Source organism: Callospermophilus lateralis, chromosome 16, assembly GCF_048772815.1.
Source record: "Callospermophilus lateralis isolate mCalLat2 chromosome 16, mCalLat2.hap1, whole genome shotgun sequence".
Taxonomy (NCBI): Eukaryota; Metazoa; Chordata; class Mammalia; order Rodentia; family Sciuridae; genus Callospermophilus; species Callospermophilus lateralis.
In genome coordinates this window covers 14488040-14501917 of record NC_135320.1, presented here as the reverse complement: position 1 = coordinate 14501917, position 13878 = coordinate 14488040, and the positions used below count along the sequence as shown (strand labels likewise).

The window sequence follows — 13878 nt, the reverse complement described above, 5'->3', positions numbered from 1 at the left end:
CACCCCCTTGAATCAATTAGCTTTCTCCCTTTCCAGCTTAATACCTCCTCCTCACTATAAATCCCATCGCATGCTATTCAAAGGTTGGTGCTGTGTAAGTGAAGAGACTACTGGAATGATTAACGTACAACCACACTCTCCAGAGTCTCATGGTTTTTTGGAGGAAGGAAACATGCCAACAGAGAAGAGCAATAAATGCCATCAGGCTTGGAGAGAAAAATGTGAACAGGTTCAGTGGAAACTCCAATTACCCACAAGTCTGTGAAGCCAATACTGGTTTGTTCATTTATTTTGAGCTACATATCCATCTATCATTCTCTGTGGTTTGTCCTGATGGAGTTCTCAGGAGCAACTCTAGCTGAACATATCTCAATTCAACTTTTATCTTACTGCTCCCTGAAATCTCATCTTCCTCCTCAGATTCTTGCTTTACACTACAGCCCACCAATCCACTTTGTACCCTACTGACATCCTACCCTACCGTTAGCCACTAACAGTGTCCCATGACTCACAACCCTTAATTACCAGATGCACTTTCAACACTTGTTAACTGTGTACACGATTTCACATCTGATTAAACTGTCTGTTCCCCACATGTATCTTACAAATTTTACCTCATATTTAAGAAATGATATCTAAATTATATCCTTTGGAAGCAGCTCCTGATGTTGACCTTTGCATTCTGTGTTATTAACATGTGTATACATATCCACATTTTATCATGTTTCATGTGAATCAAGGTATGTGTTGAATCCTTACTATGTGCTCATTTTACAAGCATTAAAGCATTTAATCTTTATGAATTACCCACTTAGTTAGACCATAATGTGATTTACTAGTAAAGAAACAAAGAAAATATTATGCTTCTCATTTAGTTATAAGGAAGCTGGGAAATTAGGGATGTCAGTGGTCCTAGTGGTGAAGGTTGACTCCTAATAATGAAACACCACTTAAGGTATGACAGAGAGATTTCCTGCACTGCTTTGCAAACTTAGCAATCTCTGTAAGACTAAAAGGAAGGGACACTCTAGGCTTTAAGATTAGGCTATTTTATTATCTATTAGAAATGTCCATTCTCTAGATGGTAATGGGCTACTATTACTATTAATTTTTAATTGGAAAATACACCCTTTCCTAGTATTTTCAGTCCATTTGGAGGCATCTTCCCCAAAAGTTCAAAAATGGATGAAAAACACTTTGTTCTTCATATAAAATCAAACATGAATAGTGATTAATACAGAATTAAACTGATAGCTTCTCTGTTTTACTTCCCAGTGACCCCATGTACCGTTAAAACAGATTTGGGAAAATCAAATTTCTATGTTTAAGACTGATCAAATTTTATAGAATACAGTCCATGGGTCTACAGATAGATGCACAGATAGTTAAACAAGTGTGGTATACATATACAACAGAATATTATCCAGCCATAAAAGAAGGAAACTCTGCCATTTGTGAAAGCTTAGACAGACGTGGGGAATAGTATAAGTGAAATAAGTCAGGCATAGCAAGGCAAATCCTGCATGATATCATTTATGTGTGGATTCTAAAAATGTAAATTCCATAAAAACAGAGAGTAGAACAGTTATTTCCAGAAACTGAGAAATTGGGGGAATGGGAACAGGCCAAATCAAAAGGTATAGATGAATTTTTCAATTATCAAATAAACAAGATCTTGAGATTTAATATACAACCTGGGTAAAAGTCGTTACACACTATTGTATGAGCCAACCATCAGAATGTACATCTTGAAAACAGTCATGTGCCATGTAATGTTTCAGTCAGTGACAGACTGTATACATAAAGGTCCCATAAGATTATGTAGCCCACTGACGAAGTATACAAGTACACTGTGTGATGTTCCCACAAGAACATTATTCAGAATTGTTCCCAGTGTTAAACAGCATGACTGTATATACGATCTTTATTGTCAATTGAATATTTTAAGTCTCAAAACATTTAAAAAGTCAATCATTGCCATATGAGCATTTTAAACTATATACATATGTGCGTGTGTGTACACACACACACATATACACACATAATGTGAATGTCATGCAGGTGTGCATGCACAAACTCTCATCTCTTTGTTGGACTCCAGTGAACGGATCTCTGATGTGGGAAAATGAAACAAAAAATCATCCTTTCACACTTGCGGGGGAAGTAGCATGACTCCCAGGTTAAATGACAGTATGCTCTTTTAAATTTACCTTCAGGAAATTGTGTTCTCACTGGTGGGATAACTAATTATGTGTATTCTCCCACAAGGAAAACAGGAGGGAGTCGTGTTGATACTTAAGTCTAATCATGCCAGCCAAAACACTGCTGTGGGATTGACTACACACACAAGATGTACCTGGCAGTTCTGCCATATTTGTGATTTAATTTCCAAGATTTTCTTATCTTTCTATAGCAACATCTTTTAAACTCGTATCTCTGTGGTAAAACACTCAGTAATCTTGGATTGATATTAGTTCTATTGACCTTCTAAAACTATTCTTGTTAATATTTAAAACTAGCAGAGGCTAAATTTAATCCTTTTTCTTCAGGGCACATCAAAGGGGATAACAACACGAGGACAGTCACTGTCATCTCTGATTAAGTATGGCAAACGGTTCACAGGGACCACAGGAGCTGGATGTTTGATTTCGGATCATCAGGGGGAGATGATGGACTTCTTTTATGTTTAGCTGATGGTTTAACATGTCTATATGACAACTGCGATGTTTAATTCTGATCGTCACTCTGTGTACCTATAGATTTGAATCATTGCTGTCTACATTCTGTTACTCTTTCTAATTATCACAGATGTTACAGGCTTCATCTGATACGGACTCAAGGCTGAAACTTCAATTATAATCTCTGAACAAATCACAGAATCTTCTTGTAACATAGCTCATGGAAATCATGGAGGTAAAAATGGAACCTTCCTTTGCTGACAAAAGTCAAAGTAAATGCATGGGATCTTTCAGTTTTAATTCTGGCTATGTCCAGTAAATGAAAATGTTTACATGCTTTTCTAAATGATCTATAGTTTACAAAATTTTCTGCATATAACTGGAATAAAAGTGTCAGATATGGGGCTGGGGTTGTGGCTCAGCGGTAGAGCACTTGCCTAGCATGTGTGAGGCACTGGGTTCGATCCTCAGCACTACATAAACATAAATAAATAAAATAAAGGTATTATGCCCAACTACAACTAAATATATGTGATATATATGTGTGTGTGTGTGTGTGTGTGTGTGTGTGTGTGTGTGTGTTTAACACATATACTTAAAAAGTGTCAGATGTGTAAATTTGCTAGATTATTTTTCCTCTACCCCATTTCTGTATGTCCTCATACTCTGTATGAGAGCTACTGCAAACTCATAGATGCCCCACGTTCATCTCCATCTCCTGTCTGATGCAGGTTACTGTTAAATCATCTTCATAATGAACTTACTCTGATGGAGTCTCTAGAGCTCAGCTCCACATCATTTGCTAATACAGTTCATCAGGCTGCAATATTTCTGTGCTGCCCCCTGTACTCAACACAGTTCTATGTGATGAGTCTCAGAACCCAGTTTATGAGGTAAATTCTCTTCCCAGGGATCCCTTCACCTTCTCCTCCCTTCTCATAAAGTCCTGCTCACATACCTACCATCAATTTTCAATCTGGATTCCTGCAACTGAGCTCAGTCCTAGTAGATATCAAGGATTTCAGAACAAGGAGTCAACAGAATCACTCAACATGGATACCTGGGGGTTGTCCAGTCTCTAGTAATGATTGAACTATAGACCCTAACACTTTGCCTGATTGTAATCCTCCAATTGCTCAGTTTTGTGCATTGCCATCTAAAAGCTTTTTACTTAGGCTCATATATCAGTGTTTATTTTTTATGGTCAGTAGGTCAATGTCAGGTCTCAGGAGTACACTGCCGCCTCTATTTCTGCTGTGGATATATTGTCAGGTTCATCACTAACTCCACAGCCCAGGATTGTTCCACTGTCATACGTGAGTCTCACTGTCTAGGAGATTTCTCTTAGCATGAGCTGGGAATACCAGAAGTTTCAGGTAATAAGAAATCTACAAGCAGCCTTCAGCTCATGAGATGGGTCTGGAAACATAAATATCTACTTCCTCCCTATTGTAGAATAGGAAAACTTACATTATATATAAGTTTATATTCTTATGGTGGTTTCAGCATGGTAATCTTATTTTTCTCCCTAAAGGTTAAACACCTGATGACAATATTATTATTTTCAGACTATGGTAGACAGTCCAATGAAGCACTTGAAATTAAGGAATAGTGAACAGTTGTAGAAAAAAAAAAAAAGAAAAAGCACATGCAATCATCTCAATTGATAGAGAAAAAGCATCTGACAAAGTTTAACACCTATTCACTATAAAATTCAACACCAGTTCAACGCTCAATGATCTAGAATAGAATGAGAACACCTTACCATAATAAAGACCATAAATGAAAAGCATTATATTCAAAGCTGAAAGACTCAAATATTTTTCTGTGAGATCAGTAATAAAGCAAAGATGCCTACTTTAACCATTTCTATTCAACATATTACTGAAAGTTCAAGCCTGAATAGTTAGGCAAGAAAAATTTAAAAAGGCACCCAAATTGAGAATGAGAAAGTAAGTTGATCTCTATTCAGATATGATAAAAACTTTTATGTAGAACACCTAAATATTCTGCAAAAAAAAAAAAAAACTTTTAAAACTAATGAACAAATTTAGTAAAATATCATGGTACAAAATCAACATGCAAAATTCACATTTCTATTAATCCAAAAAGAAATTTAAAAACACAATTTTCTAACAATATAATCAGTCTAAAAGAGTAAACAATTAGCCAAAGAAGTGAAAGACCTGTACACTAAAAACACCAAAACACTACTGAAAGTAATTTCAGTAGTAGCAAACACATAAATAAGTGGAAAGATATCCCATGCTCATGGATCAGAAGTTGTAAAAATTTAAAACTTCCATAACATTCAAAGTGATTTACAGATTCAATAAAAGTCCTAAAAAAATTACATTGGCGTTTTCTGCATAAATAGAAAAATCTACTCTGAACATCATATGAAATCTCAAGGAATCCCAGATAGTCACACAATTTGCAAAATGAACAAAGCTGGATGCCACATACTTTCTAATTTCAAATTTCTTAATAAAGATACAGTGGAAAATGAAATAGTGTGTTACTGGTATAAAGACAAATACAAAGTTCAATGGATCATATGGAGCACAGCACTGCAACCTTGCATATATAGTAAATTATTTTTTACAAAAGTTTCCAGATGCAGATGGTGTTAGAAAACTAGTTTCCAAATGCAGAAGAATCGATGAAAACTAAGCTTTTTCCATTAAAGAGAGCTATCAACACAGTGAAATGGCAATCCATAAGTTAGGAAAAAACATTTGCAAAACACAAATCTGATAAGGGATTACTATGCAAAATAAAGAATTCCTGCAACTTAACTTTGAAATAACACCACCAAAATGGGCACAGGATATTAAGAGGCATTTTTCTAAAGAAATATATAATGGATAATAAGTTCATAAAACAATGATCAACCTTACTAATAAATAGAAGAATGCAAATGAAAACCATGAGATTCCAACTCACACTCATGTGAATTCCTATTATCAAAAACACATAAAATAAAAGATTTGGAGTAGAATGTGGAGAAATTAAAAGCCTTGTGCACTACTTGTTGGAACAGAAAAGAGTGCAGCTACTGTGGAAAATAGTAAGGCAGTTCCTTGAAAAAATTAATCAAAGAACTACTGTTTTACCTATTTTATTTTGGGATATATACACAAAAGAATTAAGTATTGGGACTCAGAGTTATTTGCATACCTACATTCAGGGCAGAACTTTTAGAAAGATCCAAAAGTTTGAAGCAACCTTTTAGATAGTAGTTCACTGTTGAAGGGGTAGGTAAACAAAGTCGTATATAAATACAATAAAAACTAATATGTCATAACTGGAAATGAAATTCTGAGATAGATGTATCTCAAAAATATTATGATGAATTCTTTGAGATAGATAGATAGACCATCAAAAACATTATGCTAAGTGAGATACAGAGAGGGTCAAATATTCCATGATTTTGCTTATATAAATTATCTAGAATATCAATATATGGAGGGACAAAATGTACGACAGGGATTATGAGGACTAAAGCAACTAATTAGTAGAGGGTGACAAATATTTTGGAAATTAATAGTGTGGTACTTGTGACAACAAGGCATGTACACTTTGTCACTGAACTGCACATTTTAAAATTTCTAAAATGGTAATTTTTTTGTTATGTGTAATTAAAAAAATTTTTTAGTTGTTGATAGACCTTTATTTTATTTATTTATATGCAGTGCTGAGAATCAAACCCAGTGCCTCACACATGGCCAGGCAAGTATGCCACCTCTGAGACCCAGCCCCAGCACCTTGATATGTGTATTTTATGGTAACTTTTTAAAAGTTCAGCTGACTAGGTTTGCGTGGTTCTATTTCTGGACCATCTTTAATGTTCCACAGGTTGATGTGCCCATATTTATGAAAATATCACACTTTGCTTATTTTTAAAAACTTACAGCAAGTTCTGAGATCAAGACATGTAATTATTCCAACATTTTTCTCCTTATTCAAGATAATTTTGGCTATTACAAGTATTTTTGCATTTCTAAGAAAATTTTACAATCAACATGTACAGTTATAAAAATATGTTGGGGTTTTGAACTAATTTGTGATAGTTAAGAAGACATGACAACTTGTCAATATTTAGTGCTCAATTCATGATCATGGTGTGTTTCTCCATTTACTTTCTCATTTCATTTAACTTTTTTTTATTATGGTTTTGTAGTTTCAGGGTAGACCCCATATACATTTTTTGTTACATTATTTCCTAATATATTATATTTTGACATACTATAAATTACAATTTTTTTCTTTTTTTCCATTGCTTGTTACCAGCTATTGAAACAGAATTCACTTGGATTGTCATCATTATTTCTAGTAACCTTGCCACACTTGTGTGTCATTTTATTTTTTTGTAGATTTATTTGGAATTTCTCAGTTTTACATTATGAAATTCACAAATAACCCAATTTTAACTCTTTCCTTAAAATTATTATGCTGTGTATATCTATTTTCTTACTCTCTGTACCAGCTAGAACATATGGAATATCAGGTAAAAGTTAGGCAAGCAATGATCACCAGTTTGTTTCAGTCTTGCAAAGAAAGCTCTGTATTAACCATAAAGTTAGTGAAAAATAATCATTATGTTATTCGTATTTTGTTGAAAGTCCATCACTTTTTTATATTTGTTGGCATTACAATTAAAAGTTTCCCCTTAACTGTATTTTAATTCTTCCCAGAATTCTAAGCTTTATTTATAGGCACAATTTATCTTCAAAAAGGAGACTCGGTCTATGTGTGTTAGTGTCTTGACTGCAAAATTAAAATCGATACATTATTTCAGTGAAAATACTGAGTTTTACTCATTACACTTAACTGATCCAGGAACGGTGTGATTTATTTATTCCAGAGACTTATGTGAATATACCTCTTCTCACAAAAAAAAAAAAAAAGGAAAAGAAAGAAAAAAATTCTATCACTCTTCTGTTATTAACCAAGAGGAGGAAAGGGCAACCCCGTGGGAACAGTTTAATCAGCCTTGACATCCAAGTCCATGATTCAGGATGATTTAAATGGTCTGTGACAAAAGAATAGTTAACAGTCTGCAAAATGTCCATTATCTTCAGTTAGCAAAGGCCTATTGACTTAGGACCTTGTGTGACTCCCATAGGGTGTGAGTAAGAAGTGATGTGAAAACTCCAATTCAGCATTATTCACCACCAGCAAAGCACTCGGAGGTAAGTCTGTTAGGAAGGTACAAATTAAATCTTCATGCTAAATTGTTGTAGATGTCTGGGGAAATCAGGGAGCAGAACGTTTGATACTATCTATAATTTTCTTCTGAGATCACATATGGCAATCCTGTTAAAATGATGTCTTTAACGAGGTTGTACAATGAATGAAAAACTCTAGAAATTGCCCTGTTTATGATAAAATCTGTTTGTTAAGTAAAGTCTAAGCTCACCTAAGGATGTCTTCCACAGCTGTACCTCTTTGCTAGAAAATACGCCTATCAGTTTGTGTAGTAATTTATGACTCTTTTCTGAAGCACAGCTTGATATATCAAGAGCATAGAGAATTGTAGAGAAGAGCTGCCTAACACTTAGGTATAATTCATTATCATGGAGGTCCACAGAATCCTTCAGGTATAATCTGAGGGTCAGTCATTCACCACGAGTTCAGTGACTGCTACTGAGACCCTCCTGCCTCACTGGCATTGGGAGAAGGGTTCAAAGTGATGCAAGATAAAACAAATGTATGGGACACAGTCTGGCACCTTCTCAATTAGCCCTTGTCTGAGAAGGTAGGATACACTCTCTATGATCAGAAAATGCAAGTGTAAGTCACTCCTATGAAAGCTGAATGTCCTTGTGATGACAACCAGGAGCCCACAGACACCGAGCTAGAGGTGATGGGTTTGTGGATCCAGCAAAGTCCTCAGACAGGGGCATGGCTTAGCCTTATGAACAACAATTGCATGTAGGACCATTGACTAGGCTCTGAATGAACAAGAAAAATATACGTAGAATGTTCTGTGAATAAATATTTCTTAAAAAAGACAAAAGTGAACAACTTAACAAAAGGAAGAGCTACTTACACCAGAATAGAAAGGCTCACCAGACACACAAATCACATCCTGCTCCTGGATGATCAGAATATCTTTGGCTAGGTGCAGCCGGACTTTGAAAGGCTCCTGATTACCATCCTGCAGCAAACAAATCCCTGTCTTTGTCTTTAGAGAAAAAAGAAGAAGAAAAAAGAGAACAAAGTATAGTTATAGGTTATAATTTTATGGCCTATTTACAGCCAAACCCATTAAATAACATTTCACAGCTGGGAAATATATACTTTGGTGAGTCTGATATTTATTACTTTATTGTGCAGAGAAATCGTAAAACCATTTTAAACAAATTAGATGCATGGATTATGGACATTATGTCAACGATGCCACATGAAATTTTGAAAACTAAGAATTATAGCAAAAGTACTGTACTATGTTTGAAAAATAATAAGAGTTTATATGAATACTTACTTATAATTTTAGCATAAAAGCAATAGTTTTATTTAGATACAATTAACATTTCATATAACTTGACTTTTTAAAGTATATAGTTCATTTTTTATAATATTCAGATGTACCAGCATCAAAATGAGCAATTCTAGAACATTTTGAACATTTGTAAAATAACTGCATACCTCTGTCTCTCCCTGCCCAAGCCTAGACAAACACTAATTTACTTTTCTGAATCCATCATAAAATTTGGCAGCTGGACACATACCTACTTAACATATTGGGGATTGAACTCAAGGGAACTCAACTACTGAGCCACATCCCCAGCCCTATTTTGTATTTTATTCAGAGATGGGTCTCACTGAGTTGCTTAGTGCCTCGTTTTTTTGCTGAGGCTGGCTTTGAACTCAGGATCCTCCTTCCTCAGCCTCTGGAGCCTCTGGGATTACAGGAATGCTCCACTGTGCCTGACCCTACTTGACATTTAGTGTAACTGCTCTATACTAGCATTCCAATTTGTCCCACACTTGGCTCTTCAGATGGAACGAGGAAAAGTGGTAAGTGAATTATCTAAATTAATGATGTAAAACAGATCCTAATTTAAAGTCCCCAAATTTTTGTTCCTAAATGAATCAACGTACTTCGCATATTTTTGGAAAATGTGAAGAAAAGACTGTGAGGACTTCTGAACCTTGTACTACAGAGCTTTAAATCACAGACTTCATGATCACCGAAGAAGACTGGATCTTGTCAGCCTCAAAAACCTTGATTTTATTATAGTCACCCTAGCAAGGGCATTTAGCATTCCTATTTGTCATGCTATGAACCAAAATTCATGTCAAACAGAATATAATCTCTAATTCTTATTATGAACTAAAAAGTCAACAGGAGCAATGACTACTTCAGAAATGCCTTTTTTGTTTGATCAATTACTGAATCATTCTTGATGAATGGATAATACATAGGGAGGCATATTTATCCTTACTATTTGAGAGGTGTATCACCCCAGACAAATGATACCAGGTTTTCTTGTGTAATATAATTTTCCATGGGGATTCTTAGGAGTTTCTTTCCTTGGAAGAATTTTCCAGAATGTTGACGAGCATATATTTAGATACTGCAGCTTCCAAAGCTAGCTCTTTCTGCAAACTGATTTATCACATGTACTGAGGCACACCATTTTACCCTCTATATCACATACAATCATACACCAGCCTGTAAGTATTTTAAAGGGGGCATGTCTTTTTTAGGAAGTACAGAAGCTTTTCTAAGAGCAAGGACAACATTCTTTTCTCATCTCTGGCAGCAGCCCTCAGCAGATGCTCACTAAATCATGCCGATTAATCTATTCACCAGTGTCATTCAACTGGATATGTCCAGAGGACAAAAATATTTCAGAACAAGCAAAATATACTTCCCTTAGTATAAAACAGTTTTTCTGAATTTTTCTCATGAACAATTCTTTCATGCTTCCAGTGTGATCTTGGCCGGGGACCAACCCAGAGACACTCTAAGGGACACAGGGAGGAGTGGGGGAATAAAATAATACATCAAAGCCAAGTCATCATAATTGAGAACATTGGACAATTTTTCAATGAAAGGTAGACTCTAGGCCAATTTTTTCCCCAGATATGTAATGGAATAGCTGGTAATCACAAGTAATGCTGTTTCAACTTCAGGATGAGAAAGGGGCTTTTCCCTGAAAGCTCAGAAATATATTATTGTTACACATCAAAGAGATGTACAAGATCAGCAGGGAAAATGTTGAAGAGCTCCACAGAGCCAGGAGCATTCTCTCATCTCATTTCTGATGTGGCCCAAGTTAGCATTGCTCAAGTAATGTGACAAATGTCCCCAGTTTATTAAATAACTTTCTGAAAAACAGGATACAGATTTTTGAGCTCCCGATCATGTCCTGAGATATCAAGATTTACAAAAAAAATAATTAAGCAGCTTTTCATTAGAAGGAAACACCCCACCACCACCACCGATAAAATGTGTGTTCTGCTTGTGCTCAGAAAGCTGAGGACAAATTGACATTAAAATATATTTTACCACGAAAATTCAGCTGTGCACGTAAAAATGCATTTAAAATCTCACATATGCGTGACTTTTGCAAATATTGTATTACATTAGCAGAGAATCAGACATGAATTTAGACAAATAGTCTTTGATTTCAAAGTGTTCTTCCTTATTACAATAGTACATAACTGGATGTGGTTGTACTGTAATCCCAGAGACATGGGAGAGTGAGGCAGGAGGACCAAGAGTTCAAGGCTATCATGCTAGATGAAATAAGCCAATTCCCAGAAACCAAAGGCCAAATGTGCTCTCTGATATGTGGATGCTGACACAAAATAAGGGAGGGTGGAGACTAGATGTTCATTGGAGTAGACAAAAGGGAAGGAAGGGGAGGGAGAGAGGATGGAAATGGGAAAGACAGTAGAGTGAATTGGATAGAACTTTCCTATGTGCATCTATGAATACACGATCAGTGAAAATATTCATCAGGCACTACCACAAGAATGGGATCCTAATTTGAGTCAGTTGTACTCCATGTATGTACAATAAGTCAAAATACACTCTCATGTCATGTATATCTAAAAAAAAATTGAATTTTTAAAAAGTAGATTTCAAGAACTGCCTGTCTGAATACAAAAGAAAAATAAATAAAAGGTCGAGGGATGTATGGGGATGTGGCTCAGTAGTAGAGCACAACTGGGTTCCATCCACAGTACCAAAAGATATGTATATAAATATGACGTGACGTGATACATGAGATGGCAGCATTGTATAGAGGGCAATGAGAGATTTTTGAGAGGAGGAGGTTTCAAGGAGGACTGATAGAAGACGTGTGTAGTTCTTCTGAAAAATAAATTGGGGAAGCAATTATTAAGAGGATCCAAAGGTATTTTAATCAATGGGAAAAATGAGTATGCCTATCTCACGGGATGTAAGAAGACGGAAGCAAAAGGCAATTTCTATACTGGGCTTGTGTGAGCCATCAGAGGAGTGGGAGAAGAAGTGCTGGGTGAAGATTAGGCAGGTCCAAGCTCCTGTAGAATTTGGCAGGGGTTTGAAGATGATGCAGATACCCTGGCAACATGCCAGTGATGAAATAATATGCTCACATTTGTATGTTCTAACTAATTTCTTACAGCAGTGCAGAAGATGGAAAGTAAATGGGAAAGTGAAAATATGTAACTGTTATCAGAAACAAACACTCTGGGCAGAGGATGTTAGGGAGTGGTAAACAGCTGCACTTAGAGTTCCTTTAGGACATTAAAAGAGTAGGGGAAATTGATTGCAGGGCACTCTCCTGAGGAAGAGCAGAGTGGGGGCATGGGGATTCTCACTAAAGAAATATTGTCACATATTTCATTTATTTGTTGTTAATAACTACTCAGATGTGTTCACTAAATGCAAAGAAACAGTAATTTGCTTTGCTGTTCAAAAACCCAGTGCAATTGCGTTCACAGATAGAACAAGACCTGAGATGAAGTTATAGGGCAGAACTAAAGCCAGACTGCTGAAACCAGATTCTGTGTTCTGTAGTAGTTGCTTTGGTCTCACTTATACTGAGGTTATTTAGGGAGATCTTCCCAATTATCCTGCATAAGATGGTATAGCCCTTTGCATCTTTCACTGGATAGAATTTTGGTTATCAAAATATTCCAATGGAGCTGATGTTTTAGCTCAGTGGTAGAGCATTTACCTGGCATGCTTGAGGTCCCGAGTTCTAAACTTAGCACAAAACAAAATGAATAAATATAAAAACAACAAATAAAAAATGCAAACAATAAAAATAACAAAAGCAAAAAACTAATTTTTATGTAGTGTGAATAATTCTGAAAAGGAAAATATCATCTTGCACCAGCTGCTCATCATGGGTCAAAGCAATGAACACTGGAGATAAGAAACCACTCTCAAGATATCTATTATTAATTAATTATCTATTAATTTTTCCCTAAAGTCATGCTGATAGAGGGCATAGGACTCTATATGATGTGGGAAGAGATTTTTATCTCCACTCCATTATGATTTCTTCAGAGGATAAGAATTGGAATTCTTTTGAAAGTGGGAGTGGTTGCTAGTGCTGTCCAAACTAAAAGAAACCACAGCTACAACATCTTCAGAGGTCCAAGGAACCAAACTCTTTAAAATTAGAAATCATCTAAACACTTATTGGCCTTCAATATTAGTATCAACTTACAACATACACCATCTTCCTTTTTCTTTATTAACATGAAGCAATTAACAATTATTCATTACATGTAAGTGAATAAATACATGTAATATGTGCTTATATATAAAATGTAAAAATATCTTACAAAATCATAAATTTTAAAGTACACCTACAAAATAAAATTCTAAAGGAAGGAATTATTCATAAAAATGTTGTAACTCAAATATTATTTTCCTGTGCCTGTTTAACAATCCTGTATAATACCTGGATTTTATAGATTCCACATTGGACACCATTTGCACAAATAAATGATTGAAAAGTGACATTTCTTAATTATGTAAAAGGCAATATTTTAGAATGCTATGTTTTCTCCAAATCAATTAAATGTGGTTATAAATTTTCAGGAATTTACTTTGTTATTAAAACAAATGCCACATTTAAACTTTTTAAATTTTATACTTGCTTCAACTTAGTACATATTTTGGAACTTTAAAAAGTAAATCTTTATCTACTTTCTTCTTAAAAATTAATAACTGTTAAATTTC

The 13878-nt window shown here is 35.2% G+C and overlaps 1 protein-coding gene across 2 annotated transcripts in view; it reads right to left on the bottom strand.

Annotated features, from left to right (window-relative positions):
* Sntg1 (syntrophin gamma 1) overlaps window positions 1-13878 on the bottom strand; it is a 317747-nt gene that overhangs the window by 299852 nt on the left and 4017 nt on the right. For both annotated transcript variants that reach the window (XM_076836043.1, XM_076836044.1), the window contains exon 2: window positions 8734-8868. In XM_076836043.1, coding sequence (XP_076692158.1) covers window positions 8734-8868 — 135 coding nt within the window. The remainder of the gene's footprint in view (window positions 1-8733; window positions 8869-13878) is intronic.